Source organism: Meleagris gallopavo, chromosome 2 (genome assembly GCF_000146605.3).
Source record: "Meleagris gallopavo isolate NT-WF06-2002-E0010 breed Aviagen turkey brand Nicholas breeding stock chromosome 2, Turkey_5.1, whole genome shotgun sequence".
Lineage (NCBI taxonomy): Eukaryota > Metazoa > Chordata > Aves > Galliformes > Phasianidae > Meleagris > Meleagris gallopavo.
Window position 1 is genome coordinate 32,063,402 of NC_015012.2, and position 20,415 is coordinate 32,083,816.

Below are 20,415 nucleotides of genomic sequence, written 5' to 3' on the forward strand. Positions count from 1 at the left end.
TCCCCTGACGCAGGGAGGGAAGGTGAAGGTCTCCTTGGCAGCGCTAGTGTTCATAGAGCCTGGAACAGAGCAGTGTAGCAGCCTCAGCTGCTGTGCACTCAGCACTGAGCGTATTTGTTTGGTCTCCCATATGCACATGTTAGATGGCTTTTTGGTTCTTAGTGCTCCAATGTTGCATTAGAGGAAGGAGCGTGGAAGGACAGAGAGGTGTGTGGTGAGAAGCCCATACAAAACTGAATGTTTCAGCTCAGAACTCCCAGGCAGTGGAGAGGAAGGGACGCGTGAAGTGATGCTGCAGTGTGAGCCAGAGGCCTTTCCTCAGCCAGCTCTTTTTGCCTCTGTAGGTGTTCAACTCGGTGGGGCCACACTGACCATGCTCAGGAGCTTCTGTCTCCAGCTCATGTCCTTGCTTTGGATCCTCTTGGCCCATCACCAACTTGCCCAAGGTGAGTCTCTGGGTCCTGCTCTTCTCTGTCCACCTTTCCAAATCCGTTCTGGCATGGACAAAACTCCTCAGCTCATTGTGCAAAATAGAGCCGGCCTGACATGGAAAACCAGAGAATGCTTCTTCATCATCCAGCACTTGGGAGGTGACTAATGGCAACCATAAGGCCCTGTTGTGGTGGCAGCTGGGTGGCAGTGCATGAGCAGGCCGGAGGTGAGGGGTCCCAGTGCCCCACCTCTCACTGGGATGGGCCCATTGGGAGAGGCAGGGTGAGAGGAGGAGAAGATCTTGACCCCAAATGGCTAATCCTGGATCCTGTGAGGCAAAATCCTGAAGATTATCTTGCCCTACCCCCGCTCCGGATAAGTGCTGAGTTCCCAAAGCCATCTGCCAGGAGAGCTGCTCACAGGCAGGAGGGACAGTGATACCCAAGCCTGGACTGAGCAGATCCAGAACCACTGCCCTGGTTGGGTTTGGGAGGCTCCTGCCTCACGGATGGAGGTTTGGGAGGCTCATCCTTCATGGATGAAGGGGCCTGATCAGGGTGGGCAGTCACTTGCTGGCCAGGGTGCACACTAGGTTCCTGCAGAAAGCTCTGAGCAGGTGACGGGGCAGAGGGGGAGGTTGGGGCGAAAGCAGACACGGAGCTGGAGAGAGCAGGTTGACTTGGATCAGGACTGAGACGTGGCATGGCAAGACCATGGCTCAGTTACAGCCTCTTTATGGTGGCCTCTAAATAAATAAGCAGAACTGGATATCTGCTCCTCAAGGTGAAGGGGGGTGCTCTGGCCCTGGCTACAATCTGCTGCATGCAGTTTTTCTCAGGAATGGGAACATCCCAGAGACACAAAGGACCCGTTCTCACTACTTCTGCCTTTGGTGCCTTTATGCCCTGTGTCTGCCTGAGCCTTCCCACTCCAGTGGTCCAGGTGCTGTAGCACAGGCTATAGGGTCCTATTTCTCAGTTATCTGCAAGCCAGCAGGGCCAGAGCAGATCTGGGGTCACCCATGATCTCTGCTTAACCTCAGCCCCCTGTCCCTGCCTTGCAGGTGATGACTGCAGTGAGCACTGCAACCTGGCCCATGGCAGCTGCGACCAGGATGGGAAGTGCAGGTACGTTCACCTCCCTCGATGCATTTATCTTTCCTCACCCACACCTCAGCCTTGGCAACACCCCACCGAAGTTGCCCTCTGCCCAGGGACTTCTGCTGTTGTGGTTTTTAGGCTTTCTCTTTTGGGAAAGGAAAGCAGCTCACACCTTCTGTTCTGCACCACAGCCTGTGATATCCAAGGGAAGGGGTGCTTGCTGCCCACTCTCAGGTTTATCCTGAGGTTTATCTTCATGCTGTTTTGTTTATAGTTTTTGCAGTATCTGGTGCCACCTCCGCTCAGCCCTGCTTCCATAGAGATGCCCTCTTTTCTTAGCACTTGCTGAGAGCTGATAGGATGAGGGAAGGCCACTGGGACGCTATAGCTTTGCTTTGTTGATGGCTGTGGCCACCACACCACTCCTCTGGGGCCAGAAGACTCGTTGTTTCCTGTAGGGCTCTGTTTTCCCACCACGCTGCACCCATAAGCCTGCAGACTCACAGTCGTAGAATATCCCAAGTTGGAAAGGACCCGTAAGGATCATTAGACCAACTCCTGGCTCCATTTTAGGACCATTCAAAATTCAGATCATACTTCCAAGAGTGTTGGTACCATGACCACTGCCCTGGGTAGCCTGTTCAAGGGCCCGACCACCCTCTGGTGATTAACATTTTCCTATCACCCAACCTGACCCTCCCCTGTAGCTCAGTGCTTTCCACATGCTGGCCACATCACGTGAGAACTTGCATGGTGACCACCCACTCCAGTACAGGACCTCTTGTCCCATCCCCTGGGGCTTCTGGTGTTACAGATGGGGCTTCTCTCTGCCTGTGTGGCTGTGTGGTGGGAGATACACAGGGGTCGTGCAGTAGGTACAGAAAAGCCACAAAAGCCACAGTGTCACAACGCTGCCCTGTCCCCTCAGGTGCGACCCAGGCTGGGAGGGCGAGTACTGCGAGGAGTGCGTGCGCATGCCGGGCTGCCTCCACGGGACCTGCCACCAGCCCTGGCAGTGCATCTGTCACAGCGGCTGGGCCGGCAAGTTCTGCGACAAGGGTGAGTCCCTGGCTATGTGGATGGCTGGCTCTGCAAAGGACAATGGAGCATCATCCAAGCTCATTCCCATGTTGCGCTTCAGGGTGCTGTGGCTAAAGTCCTGCACTGATAGGAGGGATGGCACAGCCAGAAGCCACGTGTGGGATGCCAGCTTGGGCTGCCAAGAGATGGGATGTGCTTTGGCTGTCCCTAGCTGCATGGCGAGAGCAGCATAATACTGTATCCAAGTGCTGTTATCTGGCCTAACAGCGCAGCTCCCCCATGCCACCACCATGGCGTGCTCCTGCTGGCTGGCATGCACAGCACTGGCACATCACGCAGGCCTCTAGGGCAACAAGGGGTCTTCTTGCCATCTCCAGGCCTGGGTTGCTAGTGCCTGTTGAAGGGAAGGAGAGAGAAGCTGTGGCCACTTTCCCATCCCCACTGGGCCTGGCAGAGTTCAGGAACTGAAGTGACTGCATTGACTCTCATTTCTCACTCACTCCACCTTTTCCTTCCCCCTCAGATGTCCACATCTGCGAACATCAGTCCCCATGCCAGAATGAGGCTCAGTGCATCTATGACCGAGATGGGGACTACTCCTGTCTGTGTCCAGAGGGCTTCCACGGGAAGGACTGTGAGATGAAGGCAGGGCCATGTGAGAAGGCAGGGTAAGACACAGCATTGTGATTACAGACAGCACTAGTTGCAGCTCAGCTTGGCTCATTGTCTCTGGATTTCCATGCACTAATGGAGTTAAGCCAAAACCATCTTTGGCTTTAGTTTAACTTGGCATGCTGCAGTCCCACTAGGGCTGTGATCTGAGCAGGTTCCCATCCCTTGTCAATGTGAATGCAATGAGCTTACACCAGTTGTGCCTTAAGGAGCATCAGGAGGATCTGCATCTTCCTCAAATCCTTGGCCTGCAGCCTCTTCCCATTGAGCAGCTGCCCTCTGCCTTGGGGACATCCCACCCTTGTCACTATGGAGGCAGAAGCTTTACCGCATCCATCCACCTGCTCTGTGGCTTGGCAGCCAGCTCCAGTAGCGAGTTTCCATCCCTATGGCAAGGGGAGTCGCTTGCTTTCCAGGGCTATGACCCATCCTTCCTCTTTCCTTGCAGGTCTCCATGCAAGAATGGGGGGCAGTGTCAAGATGAAAACGGCTTTGCCAGCAACTTCACCTGCCGGTGCCTTGCTGGCTTCGTGGGGGCTCTCTGTGAGCATGATGTGGATGACTGCCTGATGCGGCCCTGCGCCAACGGTGCCACCTGCCATGATGGCATCAACCGCTTCTCCTGCCAGTGCCAGGTGGGCTTCGAGGGGCGTTTCTGCACCATCAACATCAACGACTGTGCCAGCCAGCCCTGCAAAAATGGGGCCAAGTGCTACGACCGCATCAATGACTATGACTGCTTGTGTCCTGACCGTTTCACTGGCAAAACCTGTGAGATCTCCATCCCTGAGCCCACCTGGGCTCCCCCCTACCATCCTGTGAACCACGAGAGCGGCTGGGTGGTGAGGAGCACCACCAGCGAGATGCCTGAGGTGACACAGCCAGAGCCCATGAGGAGTGCTGTTACGGGGCGGCGCGTGGCCAACCACAGTGAGAAAGTGCCGGGAGGAGGGTTGTTAAAAATCTCTGTGAAGGAGGTAGTGACCCAAAGGGACTCGGGGCTGAGTGAAGCCCAGCTGGTGACAGTGCTGGTGTTTGGGGTGCTGACAGCAGTGCTGGTCCTCATCACTATCCTGCTCATCCTGAGGAACTGGCAGAGGGGCCGACAGCGGTCGAACTGGTGCCAAAGCCCTTCACAGGCTGCCAGGAAGCTCCAAGATCAGGAGTGCCAGGTGGGCATGTTAAACTCAGTCCTGATCGAGCCCAGGAAAACAACAGAGCTGTGAGAACTCTGAGCCGGGCCCCTGCAGGTCATCATGCTGGCAGACCCCTCGAACTGCACCCCAGGCAGCTGTTCTGGTGCAAACTGGGCAGTAGGGAAAGGCTCCTCGGGCAGTGAGCACATCAACAAAACCCCACGGCGCTGAGCTTGATGCAATGGGCCCAAACTATCTCCACCCAGCCAGCGCCTGTGTGAGTGGAGGTAGGGCTGCATGGGGCCAGCCCTGCAAGGGAGCAGCATTGGTACCGCTCCAGTGTGAGCGCTTGGAAATGGGACTGGGAGTGCTGGAATGTTGTCTCACAAGTGTCTTCTGCTAGGTCCTCTGCAACTCATCTCTGTGACTGGAACAGGGTCTCCCAGCTCTTTCTGGAGGCTGTAGTTTCAGATGCCATGTTCCAAGGGCACAAGCAGATGCTCTTGCTCTGTGGCCTTGTGGCCATGCGAGCCAGTTTGGAAAGACTGTAGAGATTGTTTAGGGTCTCCTGCCCTTTTTCTGCCCTGTGTGATGCTCCCTCCTCTTGCCATCAGACTTGACATTACAGATATGTTCTGTACCCTCCTGCTGATTATCCATGGTGCCTCTTCTCCCCTCTTATGGAGCCGTCCTTTCTGGTATGGACACACAGCAAAGCTCCCCAACCCAATGTGCACTTCCGCTTTACTGTTTGCTGATGGGGAAGCGCATGGCCTCTTCCTTGTGGGGCATCCCAGGCCTGAGTTGGTCCTACTCACATGCCCTCACAGTTGAAACTGGAGATGGCCAAGACTGGAGATGTGCTGTGACTGGCTCAGGAGCAATACAGGATTCAGATCCTCATTTCACCTGCCAGTCTCTCCAAAGCAGCCTGCTGGCATTAACCTCAAACCAGCCAGTGCAGTGTTTCTTGATAGTAACCAAGCTAAACTCCCTGCAGTGGATGTGAGGACAGGATACAGAGCCAATGATGACTGTAGGAAGCAGATACAGCACTGCAATCTCCTTGCTAAAACAAGGCCGAGAGGCACTTAGCCTTGGTACCAGCTCTGCTCCGCCTTTTCTGGTCTAGTATACAGCAAGCAGGGCCTCCCTGCCACAGTCAGGATTTTCTGTGCCTCCTCATAGGAAAATCAAAGAGTGGAAATCTTAGAAAATAAACAACAAAACAACCCCTACTATTGGCCTGTAGGGTCACAGAACAGGGTGTGAGGTCATGTAGAAAGAGAGTGGCACTCAGGATTGAGCACTCAGTCAGGAGAGAGACCTGGGAGAGGGGACTGGGGCTTCATGAAAAAGATTATTTTTTTAATACATGAATGGATAATGTACCTTTATCAAATAAAACAATAAACAAGCCCAGAGACTGTACCAGAGAATGATAAAATAATTTAGGTTGAAGGCATTTCTGTACATCAACCTCCTGCTCTCAGCAGATTCAATTACATCAGATTGCTCAGCTACTTGTCCTGTCCAGTTGTATCTGTATTTTCATCGCTGCCCTCAAAAGTGCAAAACCAGATTGTGGCACGTGAATTGTTCTACCCCATGTTCTGGCCCAAAATCATCATAAACCTTTTGTTGCCTGGAAGCTCTTAAGTTTGCTGCCCTGGCATTGTCCTGCTGGGAGATGTTCAGAGATCTCAGGGCCTTCTTGATCTTAACATCTCAAAACATCAGAGGCTGCTTAGCTTGAGGCCAGCCTTACCTGTCACTGAGCAAAGAGAGACATGGCTGCAGTGGTTCCAGACCCCTCAGGACGGGATAATATCTGCAAGGCACTGACTCAGAGTGCTGGGGAGCAAGGAAAAGCCAAGACTAAGTCCAAGGGCAATGATGGGAAGAGTGAGCTGATTCTCCAGCTGAAAGAAGCCGTGTGTTTGTGCAGCTGGGAGCAGGGGAGGAGTCAAAGGGAGTTTCCCTAAGAAAAATGGTGCTGGAATAAACTAGCTTTTTGGAAGGAAGGTCTCTACTGTAAGCCAGAGAAAGAGCAGCAAGATCCCTGGTTGCAAACTTCTGGGGTATTTGGAGAGGTCAAAGTTCCCTGGATGTTCTAGGAAGAAGGAAGGGTTGTCTTACTGCAGAGGGCACCACTCCTGCAGCTCTCAAGCAAGTCTATGTCTGGAGGACAAAGGGGAAAGGAACCCAAATAACACAACTTCACAAGAATGTTTCCATTTTATTTTAAATTGCATACATGAGACTGAGTCTCAGATTAGGAGTCACTGATTCTTCGGTGAGCAGAAAAGCCCTGTGTAATCTCAAAGGGAAACTTTGGAGGGGAACAGTGCCCCACCAGCCAAGCTCGCCCTAAGCATCAGTTCACATTTTCCCGACTATAGGAAAGGCTACAGTGCCATGCTTCCATTCCTGAGACACACAGTCACTGTCCGCAGGAGGCAACGATCCCCTCCTCTCACTTCAGCAGCTCCTGGCCCTGCAGGGATGGGGCTGGCAGCTGAGGCAAGAGGAAAGGCAGATACAGACCCAGAAAGGCTGCCTGACCTCAGCCCTGGAAGGAGGTCACTGTTGTCCACTGTGCAGCAGGCGCTGAAACAAGGAACCGTCCTTTTTGCTTAGGCAGGCAGGTGAGTCCAGCTCCACCACTCTTCCAGCCTGCATCACTAGCACACGGTCTGAGTCCAAGATGGTGTTCAGCCTGTGGACAGCAGACACCAGGACACACATTAGTGGAGCTGAGGAACTCCACACACTGCTTCACCTGCCGTCAAGAACTGGCTCAAGACATGCCCAGCACTCCTTATGCACTCAGGGACATGCTACAGTCCAGTTCACCAGGCAGCTTCTGTCCACCATTGAAATACAAGATGTTTCTATCCTCACAGCAAAGTTATTGAGTTGCTTCTGTTTGTCCATCCAGTTAATGGCTCACTCAAAACTGAATGGTGTGGAACAGCCACAGGTACAGAATCCTATCATTCTCTCTCCCTCCGTAGTGCTCTACCCTATCTCAGTTCTACTGGGAAAGAGACTGGGGCCATTTCCAACCCAGTCTTGCTTTACCTTCTGTCACTCCCTCCTCTGCTGGTTCTCCTCAGTAATTGCTCTTTCATCAAAGAGAGTTTGACCGCACCCCAAACACACAACTCAGCCCACAGTGTGCTTACCTTTCTACTCTAGCTCTGCATAATCTCCCTAGCATTGGAATCATATTCCCATCTCCTGCCTCCCTATCTAATCTACTTAACAAGACCCACTCAACTCCCTTGCAAGGTCTGGCCCACCCTGCCTGTTATCCACCACTCCCACTTGACAACATCCTCTGTCACCTGCTTGTCTGATTTTTATTTTTGTGGTAAACCCGGTGCTGGGAAGCAGTTCCCTTTAAAACACCCTACTACTGCATGACCTTCCTCCAAATTCTCTTCCACTTTGGCAATAGTGGGAGCATTCAGGGCAGAGACCACTGCCGACCCATCCCTTTTCAGTATCCTCAGCATTTGTGTTTTGCGCTCCTCTGTCATTGCTTTGACTCTTACATTAGATCTCTTGGCTGTGGAGCAAGCACTGCTGCTGTGTACTGTCTGGGGAATGTCTAGCCTGTCAGGATCGGATGCAGGCTGCAACCAACACTCGGAGGTCTGGAAAACAGAATTACCAAGTGCTCTACCTCCCCTGGCCAGAAGCTGCCTGCAGCCCTTCACCTTTGATTGTCCTGCAGTGCCCTCTACTGAGCCAGAGCCATCTGCGTCTCTCATACGTCCAACTGCTGCTTTTGTGTAGGGCATTTCTCCACTGCTCCTTGCCCCATTAGGCAGAACCGCACGGCCCCCTGGTCCCAGCAGGCAATGCCCAAGAGAGCCATCAGCCATACAGTATTTCCCTTTGCTGTCACCCAGTTTCTAGGTACAACATTTTAACCGCCTTGTTCTGCTCAAACTTCAGGCATGGCAGGCACAGCCACTGCTTCCTCTGAGGGCATAACACTGTGTCAAAACGAAATTACAAGTGAAGTGATGGTTTCTTCATACCTGTGAGCAATTGTCAAAACAGTTTTGTCAGCAAAGCGCTGGCGGATGGTTTGCTGCAGTAGGTGGTCTGTCTTCTGATCCACACTGGCTGTGGCCTCATCAATGCACAACACCTGCCAGGGACAGAGTGAAGGGGACACCCAAACATCACTGTGGAGACCCCAGTCTACGTCAAGGGACGGTGTGACAAGGTAGCACAGGTCATCCATCACCACCACACCCCACTCTTGGAGCACCCTGCCCTGTTATGACAACACAGCCATCGGCAACTCATTCCTTGCTTTGATGGAGGCAGGCACTCACCTTGGCCTGCGTCAGGAGGGCTCTTGCCAGACACACCAGCTGCCTCTGACCCACAGATAGACTCTTTCCTCTCTCTCCCAGCTCACTGTCCAATCCACCTGCAGAGGTCAAGCTGAGCAGTTACCACACCACGCTCTGTGTAGACAGCTCCCCCAGTCTGTTTTCTTTCCCCAGCAACACTCAAAATTCCAATCCTGCTCAGTCCCAAGTCTTTGAAATCAAAGACTTTCTGCTTGGATGCAAGCAACATCTGCCAGAGACACAAAATGTGCTGCTCGAACCAGGGCAATGGCATCTCTCTGCCTGAGCATCCACTGGTGCCTAGGCTGATCAGCAAGATTCTGCCATCCAATCCACCACCTGACAGTTTCTTGATACTAAATCTCTGGGAATGTCACTGGGGTCGCACTGGCCTTTTCTCATTGGTACTAGTGGGGCCTCATCTAACCAATTCCCTACCACATCTACCTGATCCCTTTTCCTAAGCTTCCTGAGTGGAGCTTTCTCTCCTCTCCCAGTAGCAGGGCCCACCAATCTCTCCACACTGGCTCCAGACTCACCCATCTGGGTAACAGCATCCCGCAGGTGGCACTGCTCTAGCACTTCATGGAGTTCAGCATCTGTCCGTTTTCCTTGAGGATCCAAATTCTCTCGGATTGAACCACTGAATAAAAATGGATCCTGGGGGATGATAGCCAGTCTAGATCTGCAAGCAAAGGATAGCTGAAGGCACACGGGTGGGTTCTGCAGAAAAGCAATGGCCTTTTTTTTTTTTTTCCCCTGGCATGCTTTGGCTACGTATCTTAAAGGCACAGAGATAGGGCTTAAGTCACATATTCAACTTGGTTTCCTTAGTGCAGTTCTACAGAAACAACAAAGCAATTTATGAGAAACCGCTACAGACAAGAGAATAAGCCCCTTCCTCCTGACTCTTCCTTTTGGTATCCAACCAGTGGCAGATGTCAGATTCCAGACCTCCCTTCCCCCCAGGCTGCCCCCTGCTCTGCTCTGCCCTCTGTACCTCAGCTCCTCCAAGCCGACCAGCTGGCTGTCAACACCATCCAGGAGAATACGGCCTGCTTTCAGCTCCAGCATGCGGAACAGTGCCAAGAAAAGGGTAGATTTTCCAGATCCTGTGCGACCTACAATCCCCACCTTCTCTCCAGGATAAACGGTGAAGCTCACCCCATCGAGTGCATTAGGAAGGCCTGCTCGGTAGGCCAGGATCACTTGCTGGAACTCCACAAGCCCTTGGCTTGGCCAGTCAGCAGCAACCTAAGAGAAGCACCAGAGAAAGACAGAGGATGAATGTGACTGCCATCTTCAGCCCCATCTCCACACAGGCCAAGACTCACACATCCCTTTGGATGATTGCTTGGCTTTTGAACGGACTGAAGGTGCAGCTCAGATCTGTCTCCTACAATTTTTTTTCCTCTCACAGTTTAGCCCTAACACCCCCTTCTGCTTTTTCATCTTTTTCCATCACTCTAGCCTTCAACAATTCCTGCCTGAGGTTTATCCTCCTGGGAGTGTACTGGTAAAGGATGAATGATTGAAGCAGATTCTCTGGGTGAGTTTTCCACACACTGGAACCTTTTGACCTTCCCTGGGAAGAAACCACAAGGCACAGGGCCTGAAGATGGGCCGATCCCTGAAAACATACTTAAGATTTTACCTGGACCAGTTTATCCTGGGACTCCATGGGGATGTCTGTGGTATATTCCTCTGTCCGCTCTACGCTCACCATCATGGTTTCTGTTGTAGTGAAGCTGGAAATGAGGCCTGAGAGCAGGTTTGTAACAGACAGTGCATATGAGAGTGCCAGGCCCACAAGTCCTGAGAGGACAAAAGCATAAGCAAGGATGTTAATGGCAGGGAAGGAGCTGGGATCTTGTAGGATAAAGAATAAAACAACACAAAACGAGAGAAATCAGCACTCTGGAGTCTGGGATCTCACTGTTGGATGGGGACGTGTAAAAGCAGCAACAGGAGCCAAAGCATCACACTGTGGGCAACACGCAGAATGACAAGGAGCGGGAACTCTGGTTTTTACTCTGGTATACAGATGTGCAACTCTAGGCTGAGAGGAATCCCTGGGTCACAGTCTAAGGGAGGCAAAGAAAAACCCCGACATTCTACCTGGATTTCCTATCTGCTTCTGGTGCTGGATGATGGCAATTCCTGCAATAGCTGTAATCACAGCAACCCCAATCATTTGCAAGCGAATGTCCAGCCACTGCATTGCTGTGTTGCTGGCAAAGAGGCAGCGCTGATTCTGTTCTAGGCGCAGCTCATTCTCCAACTCAAACCTGGGGGAAACAACAGAAGTTCATACCAGGCTGTGCATCACTCAGCCCTCATTGCTACTGCCCAAGACCATGGGCATTCCTACCACCATGTAACTAGCTCCATGTTAGGATGACCCTGATCTATAACTCTTCCTCTCTAGGTGCTCTTTCCTTCCACTCACCTCTGTGTTGCCCGCATGGCTCTGATGCTGCTCAGTCCTGACAGAGTCTCTGAGAAATGAGTGTAAATGGGAGACAGGGTGACACTGTAAAGGCGCTTGAGTTCCCGGGATGTGCGCCGGTAATAGCGTTGGATGGAGAAGTAGAGAGCAGCCAGAGGGAGTAAGACCAGGCCAATCCAAGGGAGACCATAGGTGATTATCACCAGCATGCCCAAAAGCCCATACATGTTGGCCAAGAAAATATTAAGGATAAATGGCAAGCTGTCATCCACACAGTATAGATCTGAGGAGAAGCGGTTCAGGATCCGGCCTGTTGGTGTGGTGTCAAAAAAGGTGACTGTGGCCTGGCAACAGAGGATTGAGAAAGCAAGAGTCAGCCGGGACAGCTAATCAGTTCATCAGATAAACACAGCAGAAATCTACTTCTTGCACCCTTACTCCAAACTATTAAAAAAACATCAGTGCAGAATCCTGTCCTGGATTTTCCGACCATTACCTTTATAACTCTCTGGAGCAGTCGTTTGTGAATGACAATGGCAGCACGGATAGTGCCATAAGCAAATAGGAAGGCCCGAAAAATGGTGAAGAGAGAGTTGGCCCCTGCAATTCCCCCATAAACTGTCAGGTAGAAATTCACATCCACTGAAGCATTGGAAGGGACTGGGGCTGTGTCCAGAGCTTGAATCGGGGAGCTAGAACAGAGAAGGAGGAAGATTATGAATCTGCCAAGGTTCCCATGGCAGTAAAATTAGACTCAGGGCATCAGAACTGAAAAGCAGACTCGAGGGGGAAATGGGGATACTCGAGCCTGATACTACTCTTTTGCCCTGCTAAGATAAATACTGACTACTATGCAGCCAGAGGCCTTCCATCAGCCTCCGGTTACAAGCTCTACCGACACCTCATAAATTCCCTGTCTGCCCAGAGATTTCAATTCTTCCTTTCTCAAAGCAGTCTTACAGATCCCCTGCCTGCAATGAGATGGTCTCAAGAAGGGTACTCACAGGAAATGCGCAAGGGCAAAACAAATAAATGAGTGTGTTTCCTTCAGCATCTCCCATCCAGCATTCACTTACACAAGCCCAACGACAGAGAAGAGAAGCAGCTTTGTGGAAGGCAGGGAAGCTGAAGAGACCATCACAGACATATTTGCTGCTTGGGATATGCTGGAGATCCAGTGTGAGAGCCACCAATCTGAGATATTTCTGGATGCTACAGAGAGAGACAGACTGCATAAAGGATTCAATCTTCAAGTCATCAAATACAAAGCAGAAAAATTGGAAGGGAAGCTGCTTGGTAATTTCAGTTATTGTCTGCCCCGTCCAGTCTTCCCTGCCGTCATTCTGCTTTGTGACTAATAGAACAGAAGCAAAAGAACTGCCATGATCTGCAGCAGTGAAAGGACACTGCTAAAGGAACAGACACAAAGCTACAACAGCAAATGAGAGGCCAGATCCTTTTTCCTTTTCCCACATATTCTTCTCCCATTCCCGACATACTATTTTAGTTTGTGGAAAAAGGTTCTTCTTGGTGTGGGGAGAATGATCAAACCTCTTAATATTTTCTTTCCCTGAACTCCACACAGCCAGGAAAAAAGAGGACAGGAACATTTAAAGAGAGATATGCTCTTGGGTCATTGCCTCACCTTGCATCAGGAGCAGTGAGAGGAGGATAGATAATGCTAAGCAGCTGCCCATTGCCAACCAATATGCCTTGTAGACCTGAAAATCCAGAGCCCCTTCTTTCTTCTCCTCCTTGTGGAAGAGACATTTGTCCTGCGATGATTCTTCTGCCTCTGTCTCTATAACTTCTTCCTGGCCCTGCTCATCAGAGTCTGTTGGGACAGAAGCAAACACAAAACTCATAGCAAGTCAAGGCTATGAGGAAGACTTATTCCCTCCTCTCTGCCCTTTTGTGATAGGTGCACCAATGCTGGCAGATTCATATCCAGATCTGAACCACGAATGGAAAAGCAGATTCAAACACTGTTCCAGACCAATAGCTGATGGCCTTCTCTTCCCCTTTGAACACAATACCCATAGATCAGCTCTGCCATAGGTAGTGAGAGCTCTGCTTCAAGGCCAAAAGCCATCAGGTATAGGTTCTCCCTGGGCGCTCGGATGATCCGTATCGTCCCAGCCACCCCCAAGCTTGCCAGGTGCAGACCTTTATCATTTCCCCTCTTGTTCATATCCTTGAATTTGGGGACAGATTCCACGAGAGGCAGGATATCAGCTGGTGGGCCTGCAAAGAAAGACATGCACATGTTTCAGAGCCTGAGATAAATAGATGATTCTTCCTGATTATTGCTATGAAATGGACCAGGTTTGTTTTCATGACATTTCCTTTTTTCTCCCACAGCAATTGCTAACTTTAAAGTTCTTCTCCATCTATCCCTGCCATGGCCTTCTGTATTATCAGCTTTCTATGTCCGTATCTGTGAATCGGTATGCTCCATTCCACACAGTCTTCTTTGCCCACCTGCAGTGTCCTCAAACTCTTTATCCTTCCTTGTGTTCCCCACTAGTTACTCCTACTCCCTAATGGCCATCTTTGCTCAAGCCACTCCAAACTGGCACAGGTGGATGCCTGTGACGACAGCCGCTGTACCTGTCTTGATTATCCTGCCATTGTCCATCAACAACAAGGCATCGGCCTTCTCCAAAAATTCTGTCCTATGGGTGCAAAGGATTCTGGTCTTGTGTTGGAGAATTCCAAGAATGCACTTCTGCATAAGATGATTAGCTACATCTGCATCAACTGCAGCCAGGGGATCATCAAGAAGGTAAAACTCTTTTTCCTGAGAAAAAGACAAGAGACAAGGATACAGCTCCTGGCTCTGCCTGAGCAGGCAATGCTGGAGAGAAGTGCCTCAGCGTGGCACACTGCCAGCAACTTTAGGCCAGCATGAAGTGGTTTAAGGCATGCAGCCAGAGCACAATGTACATCTGCATGCTTCCAACTTCTTTACAATCAACTTGGCACAAGGCACAGCAGAACTGCTTTGCTATTTACCTGGTAAACAGCCCTGGCAAGGGCTATTCGAGCCTTCTGACCCCCACTGAGTGTCACACCATTTTCACCCACCTCTGTCTGGTCACCTGCAGGTAAGATCTGAAACATTCAAGGAAATCCATTTAAAGAGATAGGAAACTGTGGACTAAAGATGAGAACACTGAGATCCCTCTCCTGACTCTGTCAGTAACTCTTTGGGTGATAACTTTAAAACAATGAAACAATGCAACACTACATACACTGGTTCTGCAGACAACTGGCAAGCTTGGCAATATTTATGCCACTAGACTCTCTTACATTCCAGAATAGGTGGCCACATATAAACTACCCACTGAGCGACTTCTGGTCTGAGACAACTCCAGAACTGTGCCCAAGGTTTATCTGGGAAAGCAGTAGCTGTGCCTACAACAAAATAATGCCAGGCCTGTTCCCAGCTTAGCAGGAAAAAACACTGAATTTCAGCAGACAGAAACACTTCCCATAGGCATAGGCTACCACTTCTCAAATAAATACTTTGCCCTTGCACAGTACTCACAGCTTCTGCTGAAGCAAATAGGAGCTTCTAGTACTTGGCACTTCAGAAACTCACAGGCTAGGTTATAAACTCAGAAGAGGAGGCTAGCTTCTCACCAGGTCTAACAGCAAGTTTATTGGCTAACATAGTCACAAGCTTCAAAAGTATAATACACGCATTACTGATGGAAGGACTCAGCTTCTCTGATCCAAAAAAGCATCAGCTGCTGACAGATTCTGCTTGAAAAACCTGGCAATGCTCTGATGGAATATCTTCCATTAGAATCAAGAGCTTTTGGCTTAGCACCAAGGAAACCATTCAAAGTGCTAACAGAGTGATCTCGCACCTTAAAGAAAACTGGTGCTGAGTATAGTCTCAGACTGTTATTCACAGTAAAGCTGAGTGACTGTGACACCGGAAAAGCAGGTTAAAGCCCGCAAGAATGAGAACTCCTCCCAGTGAATATCAGGCAGAATGTATGGCTGAGGAAGCCCAAGAAGTTTTACAGTTCAGGCACTCACATTCAGGTCCTCAGAGAGGGCACAGGCCTCCACCACCTCCTCATACAGCCTGGCATCATACTGTCGCCCAAAAAGGATGTTTTCACGGACAGTGGTAAACTGGATCCAAGGTTCTTGTGTGGCCAGGCCAAATCCTTGCTCCAAGTCACAAATGTAAACTTGTCCGCCTTGTCTGCAAGCACACGAGAGGTAGGCAGAAAGACAACAAAGGTAAACTGTTGGTAGATCAAAATGACCAACAAATACAAGTAGCACTCAGTGGTCCCCTCCTGCCATGGTGTGGAAGGACCAGGCAAGAAGTCTTAATATTACTTACTTAATAAGTTCTCCAGTGATAGCTGCAAGTAGAGAGCTCTTGCCAGAGCCAACCTTCCCAACAACTCCCAGGAGCATTCCCTGTAAAGGGAATTGAAAAGGACCAACCTGATATGCTAATACACAGCATGGACCTCCTCCAGTCCATCTCAACTCTGAGAGACATTATATGTGTCCTGTACCACTGGGCCGAGAGAAAATCTTCACATATAGCTCGTAAAACCAGGAAAATGTGCCACTCTAGTGCCATCTTTGTTTCCTCCTGCATTCCTGCTCACCTTTCTCACTGAGAGGTTCTCAATGTGCAGTTGCAGACTGCCAGTAGATAAGGGCTGGCTGGTGCTTTCTTCTATGGCTGGCACCCATGAAAAATCTGCACCTCTTATATCTATGGCAGAAGCTGTTCCTGAAGGGCTACCTGCAAGGAAGAAGTAGCATTACAGTGAGAATGACATTGGGCGACAAGAACCTGGCATGATGAATACTATTGGCTTTGCTCCCAAATGCAAGAGGCAGAAACAGAGCATGGCCAGGATGCCCTGAACTCAACCCCAGAATAAGAAAGACACTTGCCTACTGATTTGTCCTTAAATTTACACCTCATTTCCTCCAATCCTCCGTTCCCCAACTCCCGGCAGACACACAGGCTGACCTGCTGGCTCTCAGTGAGACACTGTGAGGATAATCTGGTTTTATTGTTGAAGGCGAAAGAATGGCAGGGAGCTAGCATAAGGCAAGGTGGAGAAAAACGGAGCTGTGATGACTCAGGAGAGGGTAGTCATGCCTTCTTGCCAAGTCAAAATTGCGGTTTTTGATGGCTTCATTATCAGAAGACTTTGAATGGAGGAGGGACCAGCTTCTTTTAGAGGCACACTAGCAGTGGGATTCTTTGAGGACAAGCAATGACCTATGTTTGGTAAAGAAAAATGTTGTAGCCTTGTATTCTGGTTTTACAGAAATGAAGTGCCTACACTCTGACAACCTGAGTTGTGAGTCGTGGTGTGACAGATGGTTGCCCTCCAGTGCTGCCTTTCACACCTCAGCTCTCAGCTCCAAATGTCTCCTGCCCAGGGTCCCAACCCTGCCAGCATCCTTTGCCATTACCTAGGGCATAATAAGCTTCCAAATCCTGGTCCACAAGTTCAAGGAAACGCTGAATTCGATCCAGGGAAACTTTGGCTTCCAAAGTCCCATTCAACACCCATGGGAAGCTGTTGAGGGGGAGAATGAGCATCCCCACAAGGGCCAATGCTGTGAACACCTGCATGGGTAAGGAAACAACCATGAAATAAAGGCAGTACCTCCTCTGCATCTTGTATTCTCCAAATGCCTTCAAGAGTGAGAGCCCAAAAGGCTGTGGAGAGGCACAGGGTGAGAGCAATTCCTAGAAAAGATATCTCAGGGACGCAGTCCACTGCAGACTGTCCTCTGCCTCTACCTACAGTGAGCAGTGCTGTCACTTGGGATTTCCTCCTTCACTCACCTTTGTGGCAGTGAGTTGGTGACCCATCAGAACATAGGTGATGAAGATGACAATGGAGACAACAACCGGCAGTGCTGCCCACAGATAAACACACACAGCATCCAAGTACTTGATGGCTCGCAACTTCTGCAGCTCTTTAGCTCGGCAGGCATTTATCCTGGTGCTGAAGTGCTTCTCCCAGGCATAAAATTTGATAACTCGGATGCCACTTAGGAACTCTGTCATTAGCTGTAGGCATAGAAAAAAAGCACAAAGTATCTGCTTAACACACCAAATGCCAGTTAGGCATCTGGGCTGTGCTCAGGTTTGCATTTGACTCCTGCTTAGGGGCCAGGCTACAGATACCAGGAGCCCTTTATTCCTAACAGAAATATAAACTCAAGTGGCAGCTGCTGAGAACTTTGCTCTCATTCATTCCACCAGCTTGCACAGCTACCTGTGCCTGAAAGGCTCATGAAAAGGCAAAATACTATACAACTTCCCAGTTAGCCTGTGTCCAAAGCCAAGCAGGCTCACATCTAGCAGCTCAGGTATCCCTGTAACATGTTCCCCTCTCACTCTTGCTCTCACATCAGCATGCACAGAGCAAACTGAAATATGCTTGTGCCTGACATGAAAGAATAGCAACAAGAAAGATGACTAGCAAACTCATCTTGAAACACCTGGAAGAGGTCCAACACATCCTGTACTACTACGTGCATCTTCAATCAGGAGGATAAATATTTCAGTAGTTCCGAACAGCTGTGGAAAAGCTGACTGAGGGTGCCAAGCTAGAGTGAAATAAAACCACCACATCCACGATCACTGCATTTGTCCAGACTGCAAGATACCTCAACCACTGACAGCATTACTGAAGTAATGGGATGGAAGCATCTCTAAAGGAAGCAATCTTCTGCATGCAGAAGAGGAACCTTGCAAAAGAACTTCAATTTGCCCAGGGGGCAAAACAAGCATTAGAGATTCACTATCTTGCAGGTGGGGAATGTACTTTACACTGAAACACTTTTGAACCCCTCTAGCACTTTTCTCAACACTGATTATTCAGTACTGCCTCTTGAAATGCACAGCAAGTAGCTAAAAAGCCAATGTTTCAGGGACAAATGGGGAGAAAACATAACAACAAATTCATAGAGCCACCAGCTTCCCCTCACCTTGACCCGTGTATCCTTGTGCTTCAGCATCTCTGTGTTGTTCATCATGATGCGGTTGGCTATGACCTTGTTGATGGGCACAAGCAGTAGTGCCAGGGCCAGGCCTCCCAGAAAGGCTACACCCACTTGCTGGTAGAGAAGATAGAGCGTAATGGCAAACTGGAAGGGCAGGCTCCACACCTCGTGGAAGCTGACACAGAAGTTGATCAACCTACTGGTGTCTGTGCTCATGAAGTTGACGATTTCACCCACAGTGAAGCGGGAAAGGCTGGTGCTGCCAACACGTAGAGCCTTGCGGTAAATGGCAGAGATGACAGCAGCTCGCACCATCAGCGTCACCTTCTGCACCTCGTAACTGAACTGGTTCCGTAAAAGCGCACCCACGAAGGAGCCAGCAAAGAGCCCAAGAGCATAGAGCACTCCGTGGCTCAAAGGCTCCTGCCGTGACTCCATGAAGTTCACCAGCAGGTTCAGAAGCAGAGGGCCTGAGAAGCTGAGCAGGCTACCAGCCAGCTTGAGAAGTCCCAGGGAGTAGAAACGAAGCCCAAATGCTGCATGAAGCACTGAGAGGAGCCGCACGGGCTCCTGGGCATGGTGTGACCTGTCCAGGGCATTGCTACTGCCATCATCACCAGCAATGATTGGACTAGTAAGAGACACCGTCTCCTCCTCTACTTGGTGAACAGTTGCTTTCTTCTGCCAGCAGGCATAGAATTGATCACAGACCTTGGCAGCCTGAAGCTTTCGAGGAAGCAGACAGACATCTTGTGGTTGGTTCAGCTTCCACTGATAGCCACGTTTCATAAGAGGGTTCATCCAAGCATAAAAGAAGCGTGAGAGCCAGCTCTCACCATCTTCTGCCACTCCCTGCTGATCTGACACTGACATTCCTGGCTCTGAGATGAACTGATCCTGCTGCCAGGGGCTGTTGATGGAGAGGAATTCATGCCTATCAGCACCAGGTAAGAGATAGCTAATCACATAAGTCAGCAGAGAGGCCAGCTTCAGACAGAGAATGGTGAACCTGGAGGAGACAGTGGGGTGGGCAGGAGACCAAGCTGTCCCACTTTGGCAATACCACACCAGTGTGATGACGAGGGAGGGCAACGGTAAGAGAGTGAGGAGAGCCAGGGCTGCAGGGCCCCTAGTGGAGCCGTGAATGGATCTGCAGAGCATGATGAGTGCAAGGCCGTGAGTGAGCCACGACAGTGCAGCAATGCCACTGGCTAACACTTCCAGGTATACAGGGCCCAGCTCCTGCTGAGAAATGGTGGCTGGGATTATATCAGCAAGGAGTAAGCCAGCAAGTACAAACGACATGGCAATTCTGCATCTCCAGCCTCGTCTGTGAGACATCGCAGAGCCAGATCTAGAGGAGGAAAGAGCAGATAAAATCTTCACAATTAATACTGCATCATGTCTCAGTCAGCACTCACCTTTCTTCCTCTGCTCATCTTTCCTTCATCCATTCATTCTTACTTCACCTCCTTGTATTCAATTCCCTAGATATGTCCCTAGATATAACTTAGACTGTGGACATTGTTAAACTAGATCAGGTCAATAAAAACCAATATCTGATCAATATCAGAGATTCAGATGCTATAGAAAGTAATCTTTCTCTACAGAAATTTGTTTGCAAACTGTGATATTTTGTGGTCAAATGAGGCTCCAGTCCTTGAGGATTAACAGAAAAGTTAACCTTCAGATGATCAAATTCTGTGTCACATTTCTAAACCTAGATTTCCCTCATATTTGTGAATATTTTCTCCAGAACGATTATCTTCTCATTTCCGCTTTCAATAACACTGCCTAAGTAAAGTCCAATCTCAGTTGCTCAGCAAAAGATTTCATTATTATTTGGGACCTTTCAGTATCAGTGAACATTGTCAAACTTACAAATTCAAGATGACAGTAAACAGGAAAACTATTTCTAATTTAGCTGAACTCTTTAGTACCTGTATAGGGCTGCTGAATCACGGCCTGAACCTCTGATTGATCACCTGAGGCGAGCAGTGAGTCCGCCACGGGAGCACAAGTGAAGGCAATTCATCCGTGCTGCAGGAAGGGGTGGAGCCTGGCTCCACCTCTCCTAGATCCATTTAAGAGCTGACTGCCAGTAGGGTTCATCTCATGAGCCCAGGACAGGGTGAGTGACTTTCTCTCATTGCTCCAATATAAATTATATTAGCCAAGCTCCTGGACACACTCCC

The 20,415-nt window shown here is 49.9% G+C and overlaps 2 protein-coding genes across 2 annotated transcripts; one reads left to right on the forward strand and one right to left on the reverse strand.

Moving 5' to 3' along the window:
- The first annotated feature begins 274 nt into the window (after positions 1-274).
- DLK2 (delta like non-canonical Notch ligand 2) lies at positions 275-6,510 on the forward strand. The gene is made up of 5 exons (XM_010706888.3): positions 275-446; positions 1,496-1,559; positions 2,461-2,591; positions 3,097-3,241; positions 3,694-6,510. The coding sequence occupies exons 1-5, from the start codon at positions 290-292 to the stop codon at positions 4,469-4,471; spliced, it is 1,275 nt and encodes a 424-aa protein (XP_010705190.2). The 5' UTR covers positions 275-289; the 3' UTR covers positions 4,472-6,510.
- Positions 6,511-6,600: 90 nt separating this feature from the next.
- On the reverse strand, positions 6,601-19,632 carry ABCC10 (ATP binding cassette subfamily C member 10). The gene is made up of 20 exons (XM_019612777.2): positions 18,206-19,632; positions 17,055-17,282; positions 16,676-16,832; positions 15,850-15,989; positions 15,573-15,652; positions 15,257-15,428; positions 14,222-14,320; positions 13,817-14,006; positions 13,373-13,450; positions 12,852-13,040; positions 12,283-12,418; positions 11,703-11,898; positions 11,207-11,550; positions 10,876-11,045; positions 10,412-10,572; positions 9,758-10,011; positions 9,297-9,442; positions 8,737-8,834; positions 8,434-8,546; positions 6,601-7,100 (listed from the first exon to the last, which is right to left on the reverse strand). The coding sequence occupies exons 1-20, from the start codon at positions 19,559-19,561 to the stop codon at positions 6,965-6,967; spliced, it is 4,443 nt and encodes a 1,480-aa protein (XP_019468322.1). The 5' UTR covers positions 19,562-19,632; the 3' UTR covers positions 6,601-6,964.
- Positions 19,633-20,415: the final 783 nt, after the last annotated feature.